This window comes from Drosophila teissieri, unplaced genomic scaffold, assembly GCF_016746235.2.
Source record: "Drosophila teissieri strain GT53w unplaced genomic scaffold, Prin_Dtei_1.1 Segkk14_quiver_pilon_scaf, whole genome shotgun sequence".
Classification (NCBI taxonomy): domain Eukaryota; kingdom Metazoa; phylum Arthropoda; class Insecta; order Diptera; family Drosophilidae; genus Drosophila; species Drosophila teissieri.
In genome coordinates, this window is record NW_025224994.1 from 411,716 (window position 1) to 436,491 (window position 24,776).

The following is a 24,776-nucleotide window of genomic DNA, read 5'->3' on the forward strand; positions in this document are numbered from 1 at the left end:
GCGCTATCATTGTCTTCACAGTGCGGTTTGCTCTCTCTGTCGGATTCTCCTGTGGGGTATACGGTGCCGTAAACTGCTGCTTTATCCCCATGTCGTTGAGGAACTTCTTAAAAGCCCGGCTCGTGAACTGCACGCCGTTGTCCGTGATCACCACCTTCGGTACTCCAAATCGTGAGACTATGCGTTCCCTGCACGCTTTCTGCAACGTTTCCGCCGTGGCTGTTCGCAAAGGCACCAACTCCGTCCACTTCGAAAACCTGTCGATCAGTACCAACAACATACTGTTTCCGTGCTTCGATCTTGGTAGTGGTCCGACGAAATCGGCGCACACTGTCGCTCAGGGTTCCTCTGGGACCTGTGTCAACATCTTTCCCGCCGCCTGCCGCTGATTCGGTTTAAACCTTGCGCAGTCCTCGCACTTCCGAACGTAGGCCCTTGCGTCTCTCTGCATTCCTGGCCAGTAGTACCGGGCTGCAAGCCGTGCAATCGTCTTCCGACTGCCTACATGACCGGCTGCTGGGGAGTCGTGGTTTTCACGCAAGACAGTTTCTCTCAGTGCCCGGAACACATAGCTTCCAGGTCACTACATCTTCGTTCCCTGCTCTATGCGGAATCTGCCTGTAAAGGGTGCTACCCTCCCACACGTAGTCTGAGAACTTTTGAGGCTGTGCTTTTAGTTTTTCTCGCATTTCCTTGATCCAGCTGCACTCTGATTCGGCCCCCTTGTCCTGCGTTCTTCTCAGCATATCGGGTACTGCTGAGTCCGACTCTGGCAGTGGCTGCCTCGACAATGCGTCTGCTACCACGTTCAACTGGCCTTTCCTGTATGCTACCTCGAAGTCGTACTGCTGCAGCTCCAACGCCCATCTGGCAATTCTTCCCGAAGGGCTTTCTATGCTGTTCAGCCACTTCAGCGCCATATGATCCGTCACTACCTTAAAGTGGTAGCCCTCAAGGTACGGCTTTAGCTTCCGAATAGCCTACACAAGCGACGGAATACCTCCGTGAGGTTTCTCTTGTGTTCCTCTAGGGTGCGGCCAATTACGATTATGTCGTCTTGATACGCAAATGCATGCGGCGACATTTCCGGTCCAATCACCTGATCCAGGGCCCGTTGAAATGTGGCCGACGCGGAGTGTAACCCAAATGGCATCACTTTCCATTGGAACAGCCCTTTCCCTGGGACCGTGAAGCCCCGGCTTGACTCTTCCAGCGGTATTTGCCAATACCCATCCTTTAGGACCAGACTGCTTATAAAGCGCGCCTCCCTTAGTTGGTCGAGGATGTAGTTTATCAGTGGCATCGGGTAGGCATCCTTTATGGATTTCGCGTTTATCTGCCTGAAGTCCACGCATAGTCTCCATTTTCCCGTTTTCTTCTTCACCATGACTATGGGTGAGCTGTACGGGCTCCTTGAATGCTCTATCATCCCCATCTCCAGCAGTTCGTCCACCTTCGCGTTGATCTCCCCTTGAATCTTTGGATTCTTGGGGTAGTATCTCTGCTTAATTGGTTTATCGTCCTTCATGGTTATCGTGTGCTCGGCTATACTCGATGTTCCGGTCATGGCGTGAAACTTCGCGAGCTCTGTTTCCAGGAATTTGTTCATGTCGTCCTCTTCGCCGTCCTTTTGGACTAATGCGACTGACAACTTCTCCTCGAGCCACCCGTTGTGTCTGCCTCTGGCCGGTATTCGGATTTCATGACCGGCGCACTTGATCTCGGCCCCGACTTGCGTGAGGAAATTCCACCCCAGCACCAACGCATCCACTATCCCTGGTAATATTAGCAGGCTCATGACGAGTCGCCTGTTGCCGAACTCCACTCCTATTTCGAGCTTTGCGTTGATTTCGCCGCACCTTCCATCTGCCAACCTAACCTGCCGTCGTATCCCTGAAATCGCTCCACGGGCAGCCAGCTTGTCCGCCAGCTCTTCACTTATGAAGCTTGCTGTTGCCCCGGTGTCGATCGTGGCCTTGTACGTGTCCCCGCCGATCGTTACCGCTGCAGACAACTGCTGCTCCTCCTCGATTCATTTTCCAGTTAGTTTGGAGAGGCGGCACCCTGCGACCCCTGCTCGCCTCTCTGCGGCTGAGATCGCTGCCCATTTTCCGCTCTCTGGCAGCATTCCGTACTTCGGACTCCTATTTTTCCGCACATCCAGCAGAACAGCAGCCTCTATTGTCGGCAGCCTCTTGCCCAGTGGTCGTGTCCACCGCACCTGCGACAAGCTTCTTGTGGATTGGCCACATGGGTTGGGTGTTGACCCGAGTTGCCCGTACGAGTCGTTCCAGTGTGGGTCTGGGTGGTGACTGGCGGCCTCCATAAGGTTGTGTTATGACGGCCAGACTGACCCGGGGTATATCGTGCCCACTGTCCCTGGGCCTGCGTGCCTAGGTCTCCTGAGTCCTCACACCTTCTGCACGTGACGTGTGTTGCGGCCGGCGCTTTGTTGCGGCTGTATTTGTGCTCTTCCGCAAATGCCTCCCGTTCCCTGTGCAGTTCCTCGTATTCATCTGCCAGGATCATGAGAGCCTCTAGGTCGTCCACGTGGTAGGATCTCAACGCTATTCGGAGGTCTGGCGTGCAGTTCTCCTTGATGAGCTCCAGCGTTTCTTTCTTCCCATACCCACACATATGTGTTTGCGGACCATTCCACCTGCTCCAGGAATTCGAGGGGCTTTTCTTCTCCGTCAAAACGAAAAGACCATTCTCTAACTTGTTTCGCCACTTTTGCGTAGTCCGGCTGGCTGGGCCTGGGTCTTTCTGTACTTGGCCTCCTTTCCCTGCTCGTCTCCCTCCGTTGACCTTCCCGCTGTATTTCCTCCATGCTCAGGCTTGCGATGAGGTCTTCGCCTTCGGGGTTTGTCAGCTTTACGCTTGGACCTGGTCTGTCTGGATATGCCGCCTCCAATTCTGTCCAGACTGCTGTGAGCTGTGGGTCGTTTTCCGTCTCTGCGTAGTACTCCGCTAGGGCCTTTCGCATGTCCTCTGTCCTTCCCGACAGCGATATGCGCAACCTCTGTGCGACATATGCGAAGTCTTCCTTTTTAAGACGGTAGATCCAACTTCTACCCATACTGCTTAATTTGTGTCTACTGCCGGGATAATCACGTTATTTGGGCGCCAGATGTAACGAACTGATTTTGTCTATCTGCTCGCTACGGAATACGTGCGGCTAGCTCAGTAGAGTTTGTGCGTTTGTCCCACCAAATTTATAGAATAACGTGATCACCCGGTTACCAGTAATAACACTCGCAGTTTTGTTCTCGGGTCTTTATTTGAGCACAGTTTACAATGTATTTCAATTGTTCGGACGCCTCTGCTCTCTCGTCGAGGCCTCGGATCTTCGCCTGGTATTGCCGCTGACGCGCGAGAAGGAAGGTCGAGGGCTTAGGGAAGCGTCACCGTTCCCAGACTAGGGTGAACAATTGGTGGAGCTCTCAAAAGCATACGCCTCGCTAGCCACAACCTCTTATCCCTTGCTCTGTCCCGGCCGGTCCCGCCAGACGCTTGTTTAGTTCCTTCCGACGCACCGCGTTATCGCCCGGATACGCCGCAGTCCCTGTAGCAAGCCGCCCAGTGAAAGACGAACGTTCCACCCCACCTCTCCTCTTCTGCCGGTGCGGTCGGACCTGGGTGTCCTGCTCGGCGGCCTGGTTCCACTGTCTTACCGCCTTCGGCGCCCTGGGTGGCGCGGACCTTCGTTGTTGGGCGCTCGTCGCGTGGGCTGGGAACCCCACGTCTGGTTCGGACTGGTGGCGCCGGTACCACGCCTGCTTGGATTGCACGGACACACCAGGCTATCGCCTGGTTCAAGCACGCGATCTCCTACACAGTCCACCGGGTCTACACCACAATCCCTGCCGCTTCCTCGGGTGCCCGCTTAGGTCTGGCCTCTCCTGTTGTTTGCCTCCTGGCTACTCGTGCTTCGTCGTTTGGACCTCAGCTACCTGCGTCTCAGTTCGGAGACCTTCTCGTCCCGAACGTCTTGACGTAGCGATCTTGCTCCTTGGTGACTATCACGGTCGTAGCTCCTCTGCTGACTTCGTTATAACGTTGTTGACTCGTACACTTGCTTTTCTTGACTGTCGGCCCTGCTTCCAGCGCTCGGCCTGTTTATATAGGCCTCCTCTAACGGTTTATCCCTTTGGTCTCCAGTCTCCGGATCCAAAGTCCATGATTTTACCGTTGGCCCGGTCCAAAGTTCGATTTGTCCCGTTAATTGCCTTTGAGCCTGCTGACTCTCCAAACTCTCTTTTCAGCAAGTCCGGAGTCTCCATCCTCTCTCTCTCCACTTCCCGAGTCTCCAAACTCTCTTCCTCTAGAGTCTCCAAACTCTCTTTTCAGCAAGTCCGGAGTCTCCAACCTCTCTCTCTCCACTTCCCGAGTCTCCAAACTCTCTTCCTCTAGAGTGTCCAAACTCTCTTTCTCCTGCCCAGAGTCTTCAAACTCTCTTTCTCCGGGCTTCGCACTACCGTTTCTACGCTTTGCCTTGTTGCGTAACTGGCAACGGCAGGCTCTTCTTATGCGATCACTATTCGCATTTGTGCGGAGTTTTAACTCCTCACACCCATACGCACATATGCATACTAATTAACCCTTGAACCACGTTCTAAACCAACCTGGCGAGGTGGTGGCAAGCTTGGCCGCCTCGACAGTGATCGCAACAAGCAATCATTACAGCGAAATGGACAACGCGGGAGCGTTTCAGAGCAGTAAAAAGATCCTGCGTTCGCCGATCCTACCAAGATCACCTGGGCCACCACAGACTGGTGGGTCAGTCCTGGCCGAGATGGGAGATGGACAGGACACGCCGAAGCGGGCAAGGACCCCGAGCAGCCCCTCCGGCTCGAGCCGCAGTACACCTCCAAAGAGGACGAAGGCGGATGGGCAAATTAGCTGCGCCGACAAGCTATCGGAAATCGGACGGGTTCTGGATCAGCTAATAAACCTGACCAACGTGAAGCAGGTGAGGCACATAAACGTGCAGATGAAGGCGATGTTCGCCAGGATGAAGGCCCTCCAAGAAGACGCCAGCCGGGGGCTGGACATGGAGGTCGAACAGCGCCACGCCCTCCCAGGGTGCCCCAAGTGTGGGGACAAACGAAGGAAGACCGAGCAAAAGTCGCAGCAGACCACCCCCAGGCGAAAACGGGACAGTTTCGTGCAAACGGACCAAACGGCAAAGGGAAAGAAGCCGGTGGATAAGAGAGCGAGCCCCCCAAGACAGCAGGCGAAAGCAGCGGAGCAAATCCCGGCTCAGCCAGCGGGAGTCCCAAGCCGTGGGAAGCCGGACACGTGGACGAAGGCGGAGACTAGGAAGAAGGCACGCCTAGCGCGGAGACCCGACGCTGTCATAGTCGAAGCGAAGGGAAAAACCTACAGCGAGGTCTTGGCTTTGGTCACCAGGCGAAGCGACGGACAACTGCAGGAGTTGGGAAGGAACGTGCACAAGGTTCGCTGCACAGCTAGTGGTAACCTCCTGCTCGAGCTAAGCAGGGATGGTGAGAAGAGCGCATCGCTAATGAAGAGCGATCTGGAGGCGGTGCTGGATGGAGTCGCATCTGTGCGAGCTCTGACGCAAGACTCGAGGTTGCAATTCCTCTCGATCTGCGACTTGGACCCACTAGTCGCTAAAGAGGACCTGTCAAAGGCGCTGGTGGACCAGTTCCAAGTTGACGCAAGCTCGATTAAGCTGAAAAGCCTCCGACCTTCCTTCAGGGACACCCAAACGGCAGTAGTGGGCCTGCCGTGCAGCGAGGCACAGGCGGTCCTTGCCAAGGGGAAGCTGAAGGTGGGATGGACAGTCTGTAGAGTCAAGGAGAGCGACTCCAGACCCAGGTGCTTCAAGTGCCTTGAGCTCGGCCATATTGCAGCGCGTTGCAAGAGCACTGCAAATCGCAGCGACTGCTGTCTTAAGTGCGGACAAACCGGGCACAAGATTGCTAGCTGCACTCAAGAGGCCAAGTGCTTCCTATGCACCAGTGCCAAGAGAGCCGACGCTAGGCATATTGCGGGTAGCAGAAGATGTCCTTTGAGTACCAAGCCTCCGAGGAAATGAAGATCGTCCAGATCAACTTAAATCACTGCGAAGCGGCGCACCATCTGTTGAGCCAAACCATGCGCGAAGTCCAAGCCGACGTAGCGCTAATAAGCGAGCCGTATAGAAAAACCCCCGGGTCTGACTACATATTGGACGGTACAGGAAGCGCCGCGATCCTAATCAACGGGACAAGCCGGCCAAGAAACCTGCGCATTGGCTCATTCTATGTAAGGGGGCTGGTTGGCGACCTGTGCCTGTACAGCTGTTATCTACCGCCACGCCTTTCCCTTCCGGAATTTTCGGCAGTTATTGATGAGCTGGCTAACGACGCAAGAGGAGAGCGAAACGTGGTTATCGCTGGGGACTTCAACGCCTGGGCAGAGGAGTGGGGCTCAGTCCACACGAACGCAAGAGGGCGTACCCTTCAGGAAGCCTTCGCGTCTATGGACGTAGCTCTTCTAAACACGGGGACGGAGCACACCTTCAGCCGAGCTGGAGCAGGATCGGTAGTAGACCTGACCTACTGCAGTGGCTCGCTTTTCCAGCGCGCACAATGGTCCATCAGCGATGCCTATACGGCAAGTGACCACAAGGCGATTATCTGCGACATCACCAGCAGAGGATCTTCTACAGCCCCATCAGCGAAGAGGCACTTCAACCCAAAGACGCTCCAGCGGGACGCGTTCCTGAGGGAATTTGGGAGCCCCGACATCGGTGAGAACGCAGCGGCAAGCGCAATCAGCCTGACTAGAGCAGTCGAGAGGGCATGCACGGCAAGCATGAGGGTGTCAAGGAGCCACCACCGCCACCGGGAACCAGTCTATTGGTGGACCGACGAGATCGCAGAGGCTCGCAGAACCTGCCTTCGGGCAAGACGGCGGCAGCAAAGGGAGCACGGCCATCCCAACAACGAGACTCTGAGGCAAGAATACGCCGACAATCGAAGGGCCTTAAAGAGACTCATCAAGCAGTCGAAGAAGAGATGCTTCTTGGAGCTGTGTGACTCAGCCGAGCAGGACCCTTGGGGCTCAGCATATAAAATAGTGGATAAAAAGCTAAGCCAGGCGAAACCTCTAAAAGCAGGCGACGCGGCCACGATGACAGCGATCGTGGAACACCTGTTTCCAATGGTGCCCTCGGATCCGCAACCTCCTCACGCGGTTCCAGGCGACTTGCCGCAGATAGCGCTCCGACCGGAGGAAATACGCGAGGTCGCAAAGGATATGCCTTCGGGGAAGGCGCCAGGGCCGGACGGTATCCCAGATATCGCCGTCAAGCTTGGAATGTACGAGCACCCGGAAGCATTCGCAGCCGTCTTCAACCAGTGTCTCACGAAAGGCTTCTTTCCAGAGCGCTGGAAGAGACAGAAGCTGGTACTGCTCCCCAAGCCCAACAAGCCGCCCGAGGACCCATCCTCATACAGACCGATATGCCTGATCGACCACATCGGCAAGGCTTTCGAACGCTGTATCAGCCTCAGACTGCACGAGGCCATCTCCGCTGCAGGGGACCTCTCAGAAATGCAGTTCGGCTTTAGGAAAGCGAGATCGACAGTGGACGCCATAGCAACGGTCAAGGAGATCGCCTCGAAGGCAATTGAAGGCACAAGATGGCACGGTGGCAGCAAGGAGTACTGCTTGGTGGTAACACTGGATATAAAAAATGCGTTCAACACAGCGAGATGGGGCGTTACCATAAGGGCATTACAGCACCTAGGGGTACCGGACGCTCTGGTGGGCATAGTCAAGGCCTACTTCAGCGACAGAGTGCTACTGTACGACACAGAAGGAGGCACACTTGAGCACAGGGTGACCTGCGGGGTCCCCCAAGGTTCGGTTCTCGGGCCGCTGCTGTGGAACGCAATGTACGATGGTGTGCTACGGCTGCCACTACCAGGGAGAACCAAAGTAATTGGTTTCGCTGACGATATTGCCGTGGTAATCGTGGCAAAAACCGTTAATGAAGCCGAGAGCCTCGCGAATGCAGCAATCGGCATCATAGTGGAGTGGCTCCAAGCGGTCGGCCTGGACATTGCTCACCACAAAACGGAGGCAGTGCTTATATCTAGCCGCAAGCAGGTAGAGACAGCCACCATCCGAGTCGGAGACACCACGGTCACGTCGGCGCGAGCGATTCGATACCTAGGGGTCTTGTTAGACACTAGGCTAACGTTCAAGGAGCATCTGGCGGAAGCGAACAGGAAGGCGTCGAGAGTCGCTAGGGCTCTAGCGCGAATAATGCTCAACTGCAGGGGCCCAAGACAGGGGCGCAGAATACTCCTACAGTCCGTCTGCAGGGCAACAGCCCTGTACGCAGCTCCAATATGGGCGGAAGCTGCGGAGAAGAGGTCCTACATAAGGGGCCTGGAATCGACGCACAGGCTGTGCGCCCTAAGGGTGTGCTCCGGCTTTCGGACAATCTCAGACGACGCAGCCCAAGTCATAGCGGGAACTCTGCCCATAGACTTGCTGGCCTTGGAGGCGAAGGAGATACACCACGAGGTGAAGAAGATTGTGGGACAGTGCAGCTCGGCCCAGAAGCGAGCCATAAAAGCCAACGCCAGAACCAACAGCTTGGAAAGGTGGCAAAGACGGTGGCAGCAGTCGACGAAGGGAAGATGGACCTTTAGGATCATCCCGGATGTGGTCGCATGGACGCGAAGACAGCATGGCGAGGTGAACTTTTGGCTCACCCAAATGCTCAGCGGGCATGGATGCTTCAGGAGCTACCTGGCCAGGTTTGGCCACGACGATGACAGCCACTGCTCAGAATGCGGCGTCGACGAGACGGCTGAGCACATCATTTTTAATTGCCAGCGATTCGACCGTGACAGGGAAGGCTTCATGGAGGACGTAACGGACCCTTCTACCCTAGGGGAGCGCATGATCTCGGATCAGACGTTCTGGGATCAGATGAGCAACTTCGCTGCAGTGGCGATGAAGAGGCTGCGGGCAGCGGAAAGAGAGAGAGCCGCTCGGAGTCAACAGGATCCTAGCTAGGGATAAGTGAGCGCATCCTGGCCCTGCGAAGCATAGCCTCGCGGTAGTACCGCAGGGACTCCAGGATTTCTCGCACCTCACAACACCTTACAACCCCCCCCCCCCTCCCCCCCCCCCCCCCCCCCCCTACACACAACACCCTCCAACCCCCCCACACCATTACAACTTGTACATACTAATATCTACCCACAACAATAAACATGATAAAAAAAAAAAAAAAAAAAATTAAGCCTTGATATACAGCCATGTATCAGTTCATTGGGCCCAACGAGCTTCTTGGTGACATCCATGAGGTAATAAATAAATAATTGGTTTTTGTGAGCTATATTAATTTAAAACTTATATGATTTTGTAAATAAATAATAAGATAACAAAAAAAGATCAAGATTAATGCGGTGAATTGATTTAATTTAGGGGAAATGTACACCAGATTCCACACATTTCCAAAGGTCGGGAGGGTATAGAGGAACGAGTGATCACTACCATCTGGACCACTTTCCAACACAACCCCTAATTCTTTGCTATCGTTTACTCCGTTTTGTGGAATTCGCTAAATGGTGCACGCAACCCCGATTCCCTCTCCAGCCGAGGCTGTAACCGAAAACAAGCAACAGCCCTACTACTATATACAATACTAGTGGGCCCTATGCGCTTCGCCGCATGCAGTCTTAAAATTCAATGAAAAATTCCTAGAATTTGTTATATGAAAGTCATTTATTTTATTTAAAAATTGTTATTTTCAATCCAAAACATTTGGATAAACTATATTTTTCGTTTGTCCATTTGGAGCGAATACAAATAAAGAGTTTGGAATGCCAACTCTTGAACTCTTGTCACGAGCTGTAATGAATGCATTATTAAAAAAATTCAAATGTCTTCTTGTGTTAAAATGAATGCATATTAAATTTATATTATACTCTGCCGGTTTGTGGATCTATCATTGGTATATTGATATTCTAGGCGTCATCACCTTTCCAGTACAATAATGGATATTGTAATGCATCATAGCTGCGGTGAAGCTCTGAAACACGCTGTAATTGCTCATTTCTTCGATGTAGCACGATGTCGCGAGATTGAAACTGGTCCCAACAATTACAATAGCCACATCATCGGTTTTCGGTGCATTAAATCGACTTGCATGCTCTCCGATGGGTGTTCTATCGGCTTTTATGATGATTTTGTGATTATCCGATGGCATACGATCGAGAGCGATTTTGAATACTTGAACTAATTCATTATGTTGATGAAAAAATGTTTGAAGCTCAGAAACAATTTGTCGCCTTACCCTCGAAGCAATTGTACATCGCCGATCCAATTCGCGATTTTCATTTCCAACGAAATAGATTTGTAAGAATTGATGGTCGGAATCAGGATATGGTAATAATGAGCCAGCGCGGTGGTAAATCTGACCCTGAATCTGTAATATGTGAGACGAAGAACGAAGAAGAAGAAGGAGGAGAAAGAAGAAGGAGGATGAAGAAGAAGAAGAAGGAAGAAGAACTAATCACCTTGAACGTCGGCATTAAATTGTCTCTTACAATTTTTGTCGCACCAAAAGAAGTCATTTGAAATGATGCATTGTATTCTTGAATATGAGACAAAAAATGTGTCGACGTTGATACCATTCCAAAAATCAGCGAACGTAGTGGATCGGGTGGTGAATTAAATGTTGGCAATTTCACTTTGCCGTTAGCACAGCTCATGCCATCTGTTTTATTTGGAAATTTGGTTGCACCACAATGTGCACATCTCACCGTCATTCCACCAATACAGCCATATGCACTGTAATCAATGGCACTATCGTAATTAAAAGCAGCAAGGAGCGTTTGCTGCAAAACACGAACTCCCGCTCGCACTGGCCGGTTTCGAGGTGGCTGCCTATCAAGAGATCGATTAGGTGAGTTTCGATTTCGTGCATATCGATCTCTTCTATCTGCATTAATTTGTGCACGCTCTTCCTCACATTGCAATGTTCTATTCGGCATTTTATTTGCTGTATGATGAAATTTAAGGCACGACTAACACTATAAATATATGATGCAAAATACTTACATACATGGAATAAGATTTCCAAATAAAATATCCAATTTTATTTCCAAAAGCACAAAATTGAATGAAATAGAATAGTACTCTAGAACTATATAGAAGAACAATTAGGGGCGAGAAAAAAGTTCGCCTGGCCCGCGAAGAAATAAAACACCGCACTAACAACAACACATACCGTAGAATTCAATAAAGCACGTGTTTATCAAATGCGGTTTATTACGAATCTAAAAAAAAATTGAATTTAAAAACACTATTAATATATGATGAAAAATACTTACATGGAATACGATTTCCAAATAAAATATCCAATTTGATTTCCAAAAGCACCAAATTGAATTAAAGAGAATAGCACTCTAGAACTAACTGAGCAGAAAAAAATGACATCCTATATTTCAGAAATGGCGCTGCAGCTTAAATCAATAAAATTTTAGATTCAATTAAGTGGTAAGTTGAACTGTGTAAATGATGTGGATCGTGCATTTGAGGTTAAATTCACCGTTTTATCCCTCTTCGTCTTCCTCCTCCTCCTTCGTCTTCCACCTCTTCCTTCTTCTTCCTCCTCCTTCTTCTGACTTCTTCATGCTCCTTATTCCTTCTTCTTCTTCATCCTCCTTCTTCCTCCTCCATCTTCTTAATTCTTCTCCTTCTTCCTCCTCCATCTTCTTAATCCTCGTCTTTCTTCTTCCTTCTCCTTCTTCGTCTTCCTCCTCTTCCTTCTTCTTCTTCCTTCTCCTTCTTCGTCTTCCTCCTCTTCCTTCTTCTTCTTCATCCTTTTTTTTCTTCTTCTCCTCTACATTCTTCTTCTTCCTTCTTCGTGTTCCTCCTTCTTCTGAAAACCTGCGTGATTGTTGATGCTTTAGTCTTCTTGCTTTATTGCGTTCGGCTCGTGTATCTTTGATGAAGAAGAAGGAGGATGAGGAAGTCGAAGAAGGTGGAAGTGGTGAGTTTAACCTCAAATGCACGATACACATAATTAACACAGTTCAACTTAGCACCTTAAAAACAAATGCCTGCTGTTACAATTTATTTATGAGCAAAATAAAGTTGGTCTCATGAATTAAATAAAACGAAATGAGCAAAGAAGAATGACATCCTATGTTTTAGAAATGGCGCTGCATATAAAAAACGGTTATCCCGCTTTTCTTTTGACATTTTCCAGAATTTTCTTTGCTCTTGTCCTAACGGAGCCCGAGACCTTTCCAACGAATGCAAAACGTTCATTTCATTATACTATCTGATACCCGCTTCTCAGCAAATGCAAGTGCGACGGAGAAGACTAACAAATATCTGAAAAAATATGAAAACATATTTCAAAAGTGTGGGGGTGGCAGTTTTTGGCGGTTTGTGGGCTCTAGAGTGGCAAAAAGTTTTTCAGTAGATCGATAGAGATTTACAATACTAAAAAAAATGAAAAAATATCAAAATATGTTACAAAAGTTTGAGCGTGGCAGTTTTGGGCGGTTTGTGGGCGTTAGGGTGGATACAAGTTTTTCTGCATATCGATAGAGATTTACAATACTAATAAAAAAATTTTAAAATATAAAAACATTTTACAAAAGTGAGGGCGTGGCAGCTTTGGGCGATTGTTTGCGTTAGAATGGGCGTGGCGACATGAGTCCATAAACTTGCGCTGCGTCTATGTCTCTGGAGTCTGCATGCTGAATCTCAACTTTCTAGGTTTTATTGTTCCTGAGAGTTCGACGTTGATACGGACAGGTAGACGGACAGGCGAACAGGCGAACAGACGAACAGACGGACATGTCCAGATCGACTCGGTTATTGATCTTGATCTAAAAATATATACCTTATATGGTCGGAAACGCTTCCTTCTGCCTGTTACATACTTTTCAATGAATCTAATATACCTTTTTACTCTACGTTGAACGGGATTAATAAAGAAAAAAAATGTATAAGTAAATAAAAAATATACAAAATATTAATCAAACATTTTCCTGCATTGAATTTTTCTATACACATAGCCCGGGTAGCGCAGTCGGCAGAGTATGGTACTCGTGATTACAGGAGTTGGTCGAAGCCACACGATGATCCAGATCGGTCTCAGGGAAATTCTACTCCAGTAACGGGCACAGTTGACCAAAAGGGTATTGACTCCCAAAATAAGGAAAATATGGAAATATAACTCCTAGGTGGGAACACTTGGCCTATATGACCGATTACCAGGTAGGCCAGAAAAAGCTCTAAACCGGTATAAGAAGACCTCAGCCACCCGTTAAAGTCTTTAGTCCTCGGGAAGACGTTCTCGGGAGTTCTATTCTCGGGAGGTTTATTCTCGGGCGGGGTCATACTCGGGTGAGGATTGTCTTAAGAGCCAAGGAATTCGGTCCCAAGTAAAGTCTCGAGAGAAGCGAAGATCCTATCCTTCACAAAATCCCAGGATACCAGGTCTTGGACTGGAAGGATAAAGGGTCGGCAAAAGGAAGAACTACAATTCAAAGAGTTATAAAAGGAGTCTCAAAAATGGGCGGCAAGGAGTCCAAGGCATCCGACAATACCGCCAATGTGATCAACACCGTGGAAGTCATCGACCACAAAGACGAGATCCCAGGCGTACCCTTGATCTCATCGCAATGTTGTTAGTGTTGCTGGCAATAATGAAATTAGGAAGGATCTACAAGCGATCAGTGCAGCAGGATTGTATCCACCCACAATAGAGTATAGCGCGAAAAACGGAGTCTGCTCAGTAGATATGAACAGTGTAGCGCACATAACAATCCCCTAATTAAAACTCTCATGCCTACCGCCAACCATAAAATAAGAGCAGAACAAAAATAAACAAAGAATGGTGCATTTTTTTTGTGAATATCAGCAATGACAAAGTAACAGCAGTGACTTCGGATTTTAAGTAATCTGAGAATCGGATAAAATATATATAATAATCGTTTTACGATCAAGCTACAGCTTAGCTTGTGGGGCAGTGAGGACTGCTGACTGACGAACGGTACGAACTTTTACAGGCATTTCTAATGTTTATTCTCGTTATGTTGTTAGAGGTGAGAGGCTTACCAAGATCCCACGATCCCAAATCGGCGAGCATACACTGGCAACCAGGTGCCTGAACATCGGATGCCTCTCCCTCGGCAGTAGTCCTTATCCAGGACACGGTCACTAATACGCCGACGTAACAGGAATTAAAAAAAAATATATATATATTTAAAAAAAAACAATAAAGAACGCTATACTATCTGATACCCGTTACTCAACTAGTGAAAGTACAAAGGAGAAATTTCCACACTAACAGTTTTTGGTGGTATGTGGACGTGGCTCGCCCACTCTAAGATCTCGACATTACTAATTCAAACTAATAATGTGCGGCAACAGAAGGTCGTACTTGGAGCCATCGAAAGGATCTTGGACGGACACGTCACACGATTTCTGGGACTTCCGAACTTCGAACATTGGCCTACCCTCGAATCAAGTCTAGTCGCTGAATTCAAACCCCAAACACCGATCTGGAATACTTCAGGCAAACACCTTTCAAACAAAATCTGAAAAAAGAGAAAGACGACGTCAAATTTTGATGGAATTTATAAAGAAAATATTAATTTTGAAATAAATAAAAATTAGGAAAACGTAATAAAACCTCAAATCCTAATCTAAATCACACAAATTTAATACTAATACCCAAAATTAATATCCATCAAGTTACTAACAATATCCTTAATCCTTCCGACCTTATTTCAATCAATACATGCAATCATTTAGACCCAGCAATACACAGCAGATGCCAACATCCAACCTATGTTGCACCTACCAAATTATTTCAGTCCCAACCCATACATGAACACTCAACCAATTATTCACAAAAGTCCATTTTCCATTCCTATAAAACTCAAAAAGAACTTTTTAGAGGAATTACATTCCCTCAATTTCAACAACCCTCCACATCTATTAACACTAACTACCCGATTACCAAACGACTAAGACCATCGGACAGTGAACAAACCAAAATGTCTATTGATGAATTGAGATTTCAAGGAGAATATTATATTGCATGAATACGAACATTTTCAACAAAATTATTATGAACAAGAGTATTATGACCAAAATCATTAATGAAGGGCCAAAAAAGGAGCAAACGAAAATCTTTGATAAACAGTCCCCGTGACAACACGAATACATGAAAATATTATGCATAATAAAAATATATGTTGTTTTACTATTCAGAATACTAGATGTGAAGTTTTACTATTGAACAACTTCATTATGTTAACCAGCAACAGTTTTTTAAAACAAAGGAACCTTTTTTTGTACACAATTTTTCGAATAATTACGATATCCAATACAAAAAATATAATCTTCAATATAGAAGGATACAAACAAGCATATACAAATACCATTAAGCACGTACTAAATATAACATGTAACTCCCCAATTTATTTAAGACAGTACCCACTTGCTCAAACTCACGAAACTGAACTCGAGCACCAAGTACAGGAAATGCTTAATCAGGGATTAATTAGGAAAAAAATTAATTGACCAAACAATAGTTAGCAGAAAATTATTGGAAAATGTACAAAAATTTATAAATTACAAAAAAAGCACAGTTACACTTTTGACAAAGCATACAACTTAATTACTTCAGAATCAGGAAGAAATCAAACTTTTTATATCCAAAAGACACTAGAACCAATTAAAAAATGCAGGTCACGAATCAAACTCAATGAAATAACTATTTCCGACAGAAACCCGATACCCGATTGACAAATTAGAAAATGTCAATATTTCACAACTATAGAAATAGACCCAAAATCAATAACTAAATTTCCATTTTCCACCAAAGGCAGTCATTACGAATACCTTCGAATGCCATTTGGCCATAGGAATGCACCTGCTACTTTTCAAAGGTGATATCCTTCGACCGTTGCTTAACAAACACTGTTTAGTCTCACGTGGAAGGATCACATAGGGGAGAAAGTAAAGCTCATGGGGAACAAATGCCGCTCAATGACCTGGCTCCTGGGCAGACGAAGCAAGCTACCCATTAGAAACAAGCTACTGCTCTACAAATCCGGCTTGGACATATGGTATTGGCACTGCCTCCCATACAAACATCAAAAGGTTACAAAGAGCAGAATGCCGCATCCTGCGATTTATCCTCAACTGTCCTTACTTCGTGAGAAACACAACGATCAAAAGGGACCTCAAAATGCAAAGTGTTGCTGAGGAATCCAGGAAAGCTAGTAGTAGGTACCTGGAAAAGCTGGAGAACCACCAGAACCATCTAGCAATTAGCCTTCTTGACAACAGCCTACAGCGCAGAAGACTCCGAAGATACCATCCACTTGACCTGCCCTTCCGGATTCCCTAAAGGAATCCTCTGATGACCATAGATATCAAATATAAGATTCTCTAGGGAATCTACATAACCGATACTGTTATATAAAAAAAAAAGTCTATCTGGATGCTATTATAATTTTTTCACATCTTTTACCGAACACTTCATAACAACTAGTTTTTTTAAAAACTTGCAGAAGTAAATTTAAAATTGCAAAAGGATAAATGTGAATTTTTAAATAAAGAACCTAGTTTTCTTGGTTACATCGTAACCCCTAATGGATAAATTCATATCTAATTCCAAAAAAGGTTAAAGAAATCGGAGCTTTCCTTGTATTTAGCAGTATTATCGTATATTAATCCCAAATTACGCAGACATAGCCAAATCAAAAAGGAGCAAAGACAGATGCACAAAATCTTGACTACTACATACATTCAAAAAACTTAAAGCTTTAATAACTAGAACCGTATTCTCCAACTATCCGATTTCGAAAAAAAAGCACTTTAACCACAGATGCCAGTAACCTTGGGGCAGTACTTTCTCAAAATGGTCTTCCTATATTCTTTATCAGCAGAAATGTTAGGAGACTGTAAAACCTTTACGGATGCAACGGACAAAATATCTTTGGTAGGAGTATTGGTGGACTCCTTGATCCAAACATTCCAACATAGCAAGCATACGATTTTGCAATTCCATAATAATATTTCTAGCTCGAGTCAATAACAGCTCGAACTAGTGACTTGAATCTATTTGTGTGTTTTTGGATATTTTAACTGTATTAGTGAGTTCATTAATTGATTTTGCGTTTTACTATTGATATCCACCTATCTATTGTTATTATTTAGTAACTGCGCTTCTGTGAATTTAATTCTCTCAAAGTCCGCAGCATCAGGTGTCCCAGCGGCAATCTTTAAAGTAGCACCCAAGAAGTCTAGGTTCCTATCTACTCTGTGATGAACGCCTAGTGAGTGGAGAATGTCACGGACATGAGCGATGTCAAGGCTCAGAAGTCTTCGCATATGGGATTAGGAATAGTGTTGCCCACCACCAAGTGAAGTAAAGTTAAAATGTATAATTAATTAAAGAATATTAGGAACTTATGCCAAGTCGTTATGAATAAAATGATAAACGTTCCGAGGCAACATCGACCGTGTTTTGCATGGATTATTTGAGGTTGTCCTTGTGGACCACCCTCCCTTTAATTAGGACTGTAGTCTTCGAAACACTTCGTTTTGAATTAATGCCAGCGTGTGAGGATCACAGTGAAAGGCATTTATCCCATTAAAAATTAAGGTATTGGCAAGATTGGCAGAATCGCATCCGCGCATATTCCACTTTTCGTCACGATCAGCATATTAGTATAAGCACAATGTAATAAACCAAGTGGTAAAGAACTATAAAATAAATATAAAGATCACTCAGAAGGTCCAAGTCAACTCCAACGGACGTATTATTTTCCACACTCTCGAACCTATGGGGAGTTAACTAGTGCGTGTTTCGTACCCGGATTACTTATTGCACTGTATCGTTTGAGAAAGCTCCAAGAATGAGTTGAGAGTTTTTAAATTAAACACTGTGACTTATGGAACCAAGCCAGCTGGCTTCTTGGCTATAGGTGCCATGCATCAGCTCTTATATGATGAGGAGAAATTATTTCCAGTTGGAGAAAAATTCTTCATAGAGATTTCTATATGAATGATGTAATCTTCGGCCGGGACAGCAGCCCTGAAAGCAGGGACTGACTGCAACAAGGAGCAGTTTGGACATCGACAATGCATTGGGATTAGACAGGTTTCCAGCTTTAGATCAGCTTCTATTTAATTTTTATCAAATACCGCCCAATCATCGACCCACCAAGCGGATTGCATTGTCAACAATAGCCAAATTCTATGATCCACTTGGTCTAATAACCCCAATTGTCATAAAATCTAAGATTATCTATCTAAGATTTCGATTGCGCCTTTCATTGCTGGACAGACTCGTTTATTGTATTGGCGTGGATTCGGCAACCTCCGAGGGAGTTCAACGTATCGACGAACTTAAGCCCGGCAGACGTCGTGTCGCGAGGATGTACATCGAGAGAATTGCTAGAGCATTCCCTTTGAACTAACGGGCGATTTCTTTCGCAAAGCTCGTCGTCCCTGTTGCATGCAGTAAATCATTTTCCAGAGCGCCATTCTGCGGCTCTAATTGGAACTGTCTGCATAGACAATTCATCGAACTTAAAACTCCTTTACTCTTTTTTCGATAAGTTGCAACGCGTAGTGGAGGAGATACACTCAGGAACTGTTCTCTTTCCGAGGAGCATCCAGCAGGTTCACTTGGTGAAAGAGTGTGGATTTCTTAGCCAGGGCAAGCCGGTTCCACAGAAAAGCAAGCTGGTTTCGCTTAGGCCTATACTCGGTTCCGATGGGTTTCTTTGAGTCGGTGGGAGGCTTCAGAAGGCAACCTTGAACTACGGTACAAGGCATTCGATACTTTTACCAAAGGATCATCACGTCCCTCATTGTTTATTATCATGATAAATATTTGCTGCACGACCGCAGGCGTTGCCTGCCACATTACGGCAAAAGTTCTGGCCGATTGGAGACCGCAAGTTCGTTGCAAGTGTCATCAATAAATGCGTCTGATGTTTTAAAATGAAGAAGCAAGGCACCTCATAAGTGCTATATCGCCGTCTTCGTTTGCTTTTCCACCAAGGCAGCTCATTTGGAAGTTGTCCAGGATCTCACGACGGATTCTTTCATCGCAGCGCTGAGAAGATTCATCAGTGACAATGGAGTGACAATGCTACAAGCTTTGTCGGTGCAAAGGGCGAGCTTGCCGAACTACGAGAGTTATTTTTGAGCGAATCGCACTCGTCATTGATAGCTTCCGCTTGCTTAGCTGATGGTATCCCTCCACAGCACTTCGGTGGATTATGGAAGACTGCTGTTAAGTCGGCTAAATTTCACTTCTACAGAGTCTTCGGTGATTCCATCTTAGTAATCGAAAATTAGGAACTCTGGCGTATAAGATTGCTGCCATTTCTAATTCCCGTCTACTCTGTCCAATTTCAGAAAATGCTGAACGTCTTGAGTTGCTAACCCCGGCGCATTTTCTAAAGGGTTCCCGCTACACAAAGTTTCCTGAGCCTGACATCACTCATCTTCGCGAAGGCGACCTCAGCAGATGACAACGGGTCACTCAGATGCAACAACACTTCTGGAAAAGATGGTGCTGCGAGTATTTGTCCCTACAAGTGCAAGGCCGCGTCGATACGTCCAACATAAAGGTTGGAAACATAGTTTTGCTGAAGAAGGCCAATATTCCACCGTTGAGATGGCAGCTTGGGAGTGTCCAGCGGGGACGGCGTCATCAGAGGTCCCTACAGATACAGGTCTAATCAAGAAATCCGTCGCCAAACTAGACGTTCTGCCCATCGATGCCGATATAGTTGGATTTGTACCGCTTCCAACGGGGAGTATGCTTGGAGCAGATCGCCAGCGCCTAGCCATGCGCGCCTAGATTTACAACGGTAACTGCACCGCTCTTCGAGTCCCTCTTTCCACCCTTCTTTCTTCTCTCGCTAAAACTGTCGAGTTATCTATTCAGCTAAGCCTATTTGTATGTACATTTGAAGCCAAGCTTTCGCTTAGGCAGTCTGCGTCTCCGAATAAAACAGAGCATAAAAATAGATTAATATAACCTCTTTGTGCGTTTTTAATAATTACAATCCTAAGGTTTTCTTCCCCAACAAGAACTACTACTGCTATTATTTATAAGTTCTTGGTGAACTTACTGATGCTTCCTTGGTCGGGTGACCTGTCAAGATTGTAGGTCCTGTGGTCCTTGAATTCCGTGATTAGAGCCATCTTCCATCTATACAGTTAGTGGACTTCATATATTTTTTCTCGGCAGGGCCTATCATGGTCCTTATAATTGCTCTATAAATTATATGTATTTGTCGGTCCTCTTGTGTGGGGATAAATATTCCTTTTTATTAATGTAATTACTGAGTCCTTTTCGATTTCTATCATCAACTTCTTTCTCAAACTAAAGAAATACCAGATCTTTAGTTTGAGAAAGAAGTTGATTTACATAGTTTTCAAAAAGTTGTTGTGGGACTGGGTTTGCCATCGTCACGATCAGCATATTAGTATAAGCACAATGTAATAAACCAAGTGGTAAAGAACTATAAAATAAATATAAAGATCACTCAGAAGGTCCAAGTCAACTCCAACGGACGTATTATTTTCCACACTCTCGAACCTATGGGGAGTTAACTAGTGCGTGTTTCGTACCCGGATTACTTATTGCACTGTATCGTTTGAGAAAGCTCCAAGAATGAGTTGAGAGTTTTTAAATTAAACACTGTGACTTATGGAACCAAGCCAGCTGGCTTCTTGGCTATAGGTGCCATGCATCAGCTCTTATATGATGAGGAGAAATTATTTCCAGTTGGAGAAAAATTCTTCATAGAGATTTCTATATGAATGATGTAATCTTCGGCCGGGACAGCAGCCCTGAAAGCAGGGACTGACTGCAACAAGGAGCAGTTTGGACATCGACAATGCATTGGGATTAGACAGGTTTCCAGCTTTAGATCAGCTTCTATTTAATTTTTATCAAATACCGCCCAATCATCGACCCACCAAGCGGATTGCATTGTCAACAATAGCCAAATTCTATGATCCACTTGGTCTAATAACCCCAATTGTCATAAAATCTAAGATTATCTATCTAAGATTTCGATTGCGCCTTTCATTGCTGGACAGACTCGTTTATTGTATTGGCGTGGATTCGGCAACCTCCGAGGGAGTTCAACGTATCGACGAACTTAAGCCCGGCAGACGTCGTGTCGCGAGGATGTACATCGAGAGAATTGCTAGAGCATTCCCTTTGAACTAACGGGCGATTTCTTTCGCAAAGCTCGTCGTCCCTGTTGCATGCAGTAAATCATTTTCCAGAGCGCCATTCTGCGGCTCTAATTGGAACTGTCTGCATAGACAATTCATCGAACTTAAAACTCCTTTACTCTTTTTTCGATAAGTTGCAACGCGTAGTGGAGGAGATACACTCAGGAACTGTTCTCTTTCCGAGGAGCATCCAGCAGGTTCACTTGGTGAAAGAGTGTGGATTTCTTAGCCAGGGCAACCGGTTCCACAGAAAAGCAAGCTGGTTTCGCTTAGGCCTATACTCGGTTCCGATGGGTTTCTTTGAGTCGGTGGGAGGCTTCAGAAGGCAACCTTGAACTACGGTACAAGGCATTCGATACTTTTACCAAAGGATCATCACGTCCCTCATTGTTTATTATCATGATAAATATTTGCTGCACGACCGCAGGCGTTGCCTGCCACATTACGGCAAAAGTTCTGGCCGATTGGAGACCGCAAGTTCGTTGCAAGTGTCATCAATAAATGCGTCTGATGTTTTAAAATGAAGAAGCAAGGCACCTCATAAGTGCTATATCGCCGTCTTCGTTTGCTTTTCCACCAAGGCAGCTCATTTGGAAGTTGTCCAGGATCTCACGACGGATTCTTTCATCGCAGCGCTGAGAAGATTCATCAGTGACAATGGAGTGACAATGCTACAAGCTTTGTCGGTGCAAAGGGCGAGCTTGCCGAACTACGAGAGGTATTTTTGAGCGAATCGCACTCGTCATTGATAGCTTCCGCTTGCTTAGCTGATGGTATCCCTCCACAGCACTTCGGTGGATTATGGAAGACTGCTGTTAAGTCGGCTAAATTTCACTTCTACAGAGTCTTCGGTGATTCCATCTTAGTAATCGAAAATTAGGAACTCTGACGTATAAGATTGCTGCCATTTCTAATTCCCGTCTACTCTGTCCAATTTCAGAAAATGCTGAACGTCTTGAGTTGCTAACCCCGGCGCATTTTCTAAAGGGTTCCCGCTACACAAAGTTTCCTGAGCCTGACATCACTCATCTTCGCGAAGGCGACCTCAGCAGATGACAACGGGTCACTCAGATGCAACAACACTTCTGGAAAAGATGGTGCTGCGAGTATTTGTCCCTACAAGTGCAAGGCCGCGTCGATACGTCCAACATAAAGGTTGGAAACATAGTTTTGCTGAAGAAGGCCAATATTCCACCGTTGAGATGGCAGCTTGGGAGTGTCCAGGAAGGGCTGTATCCAGCGGGGACGGCGTCATCAGAGGTCCCTACAGATACAGGTCTAATCAAGAAATCCGTCGCCAAACTAGGCGTTCTGCCCATCGATGCCGATATAGTTGGATTTGTACCGCTTCCAACGGGGAGTATGCTTGGAGCAGATCGCCAGCGCCTAGCCATGCGCGCCTAGATTTACAACGGTAACTGCACCGCTCTTCGAGTCCCTCTTTCCACCCTTCTTTCTTCTCTCGCTAAAACTGTCGAGTTATCTATTCAGCTAAGCCTATTTGTATGTACATTTGAAGCCAAGCTTTCGCTTAGGCAGTCTGCGTCTCCGAATAAAACAGAGCATAAAAATAGATTAATATAACCTCTTTGTGCGTTTTTAATAATTACAATCCTAAGGTTTTCTTCCCCAACAAGAACTACTACTGCTATTATTTATAAGTTCTTGGTGAACTTACTGATGCTTCCTTGGTCGGGTGACCTGTCAAGATTGTAGGTCCTGTGGTCCTTGAATTCCGTGATTAGAGCCATCTTCCATCTATACAGTTAGTGGACTTCATATATTTTTTCTCGGCAGGGCCTATCATGGTCCTTATAATTGCTCTATAAATTATATGTATTTGTCGGTCCTCTTGTGTGGGGATAAATATTCCTTTTTATTAATGTAATTACTGAGTCCTTTTCGATTTCTATCATCAACTTCTTTCTCAAACTAAAGAAATACCAGATCTTTAGTTTGAGAAAGAAGTTGATTTACATAGTTTTCAAAAGTTGTTGTGGGACTGGGTTTGCCATCTGGTTTTTGTTTCAATCGCGAATTTAATGTTGATTGACCAAATGAGATTTTTGGGTTTAAATGCCTTATGAACTCCATTGCGTTGATCGAATGGAATTTAAATGTTTTTCTCTTGAGGATCTTTTATTTAATTTTCACTGTTTTTGCTTATCTGGATAAACTAGGCGTTTAGTTTATCCTTTTCAGATTAATACCGAAACTACCGAAAAGTATTTTAAGACCCTACCGACTGAGCCATTTACGTTTATTATAAAACAAGAAAGAACGCTATAGTCGAGTTCCCTGTTAGTTAAAGTGGGCGTGGCAAATAGTTTTTTGGCAGGTCGATAGAAATTTAAAAAGACTAACAATAAATTAAAAAATAGCTCAACATTTTTCATAAGTGTGGGGGTGGCAGTTTTGGGCGGTTTGTGGGCTTTAGAGAGGGCGTGGCGCCTTTGTCTCTGGCGTCTGCATGCTGAATCATGCTTTCAAGCCTTTATAGTTCCTAAGATCTCGACGTTCAGACGGACAGGGCCAGATCGACTCGGCTATTGATCCTGTATATGTTGGGAAACGGTTCCTTTTGCCTGTTAGGCAGATTCTTAACGAATCTCGTATACCCTTTTACTCTACGAATAACGGGTATAATTATTTTATTTGAATAACTGCATTTACAATTTTAAAGCAAGAAACTCATCTAGAGGAAGTGCGAACGAGAAGTTTCAACATTTCCTAGTGAAAGTGCGAACGAAAAATTTTAACATTTTTTTTTTTTGAAGTGCGAACAAGAAATTTCAATATTTTCTGGAATATCGGAAAAATTTAGGGAAGCGAAACAAAAAGTTTAATTTGTTTAAATGTGTAGCCGTGACTGTTTTGGGCGGTTTGTGGGCGTTAGTGTGGGCGTGACAGCATGGGTCAACAAACTTGCGCTACGTCTATGTGTCTGGAATCTGCATCTGCGTTCATACGGATAGACCAACATGACCAGATCGACTAAGCTATTGATCCTACTTAAAAATATAGATATTCTTTATATGGTCGGAAATACTTCCTTCTGCCTGTTACATACTTTTCAACGAGGGTAGTACACCCTTTTACTTTGCAAGTAACGGGTATAATTAAGAACACCGATCTACTTAATTGTAAGTCTCAAACTAAAGTCAACTCCTAATTCTGACTTCACTGACTTTGTCACTGCACTTTTTATGGTTTGTTATTAATTCTGCTTTTATGTCATAGACTAATGGCGGATGTGAACTTTTCCTTTAGACAAAATTGTTCCCACCTAGGAGTTATTTGATACTCGTTTTATTGTCAAACTGCATATCTGATAAAGCAAATAATGTTTATACTGAGTAGCATACTGCATGGCGAATATATATCGAGTCCACCCCTAAAGGATGCATATTAGCAGATCCCTTTGGATAAAGTGGCATATACAATCCCTGGAAAACCCTAATATTAATTTAAGGTCACCCCATTTGTGTTAT

At 45.7% G+C, this 24,776-nt stretch overlaps 1 protein-coding gene across 5 annotated transcripts; it reads right to left on the reverse strand.

The window, feature by feature from the left end:
* Nucleotides 1-9,855: 9,855 nt before the first annotated feature.
* Nucleotides 9,856-11,429, reverse strand: LOC122625608. Of its 5 annotated transcripts, none has more exons than XM_043805696.1 (4): nt 11,370-11,429; nt 11,098-11,315; nt 10,584-11,038; nt 9,856-10,462 (listed from the first exon to the last, which is right to left on the reverse strand). In XM_043805696.1, the coding sequence occupies exons 3-4, from the start codon at nt 11,028-11,030 to the stop codon at nt 9,983-9,985; spliced, it is 927 nt and encodes a 308-aa protein (XP_043661631.1). In that variant the 5' UTR covers nt 11,031-11,038; nt 11,098-11,315; nt 11,370-11,429; the 3' UTR covers nt 9,856-9,982. The 5 variants fall into 5 exon arrangements, 4 of the variants coding, with proteins under 4 accessions (XP_043661631.1, XP_043661628.1, XP_043661627.1 ...); XM_043805693.1 differs by having other exon boundaries at nt 9,857-10,462; nt 10,554-11,053; nt 11,211-11,315; XM_043805692.1 differs by having other exon boundaries at nt 9,857-10,462; nt 10,554-11,038.
* Nucleotides 11,430-24,776: the final 13,347 nt, after the last annotated feature.

What these genes read in the sequence shown, in the direction of transcription:
- LOC122625608 (XM_043805693.1), bottom strand. Translation starts at nt 11,030, where the DNA reads ATGCCGAATAGAACATTGCAATGTGAGGAAGAGCGTGCACAAATTAAT. An exon ending in ATTTAATGCCGACGTTCAAG is followed by an intron (nt 10,463 to 10,553) that starts GTGATTAGTTCT and finishes CACATATTACAG; the next exon opens with ATTCAGGGTCAGATTTACCA.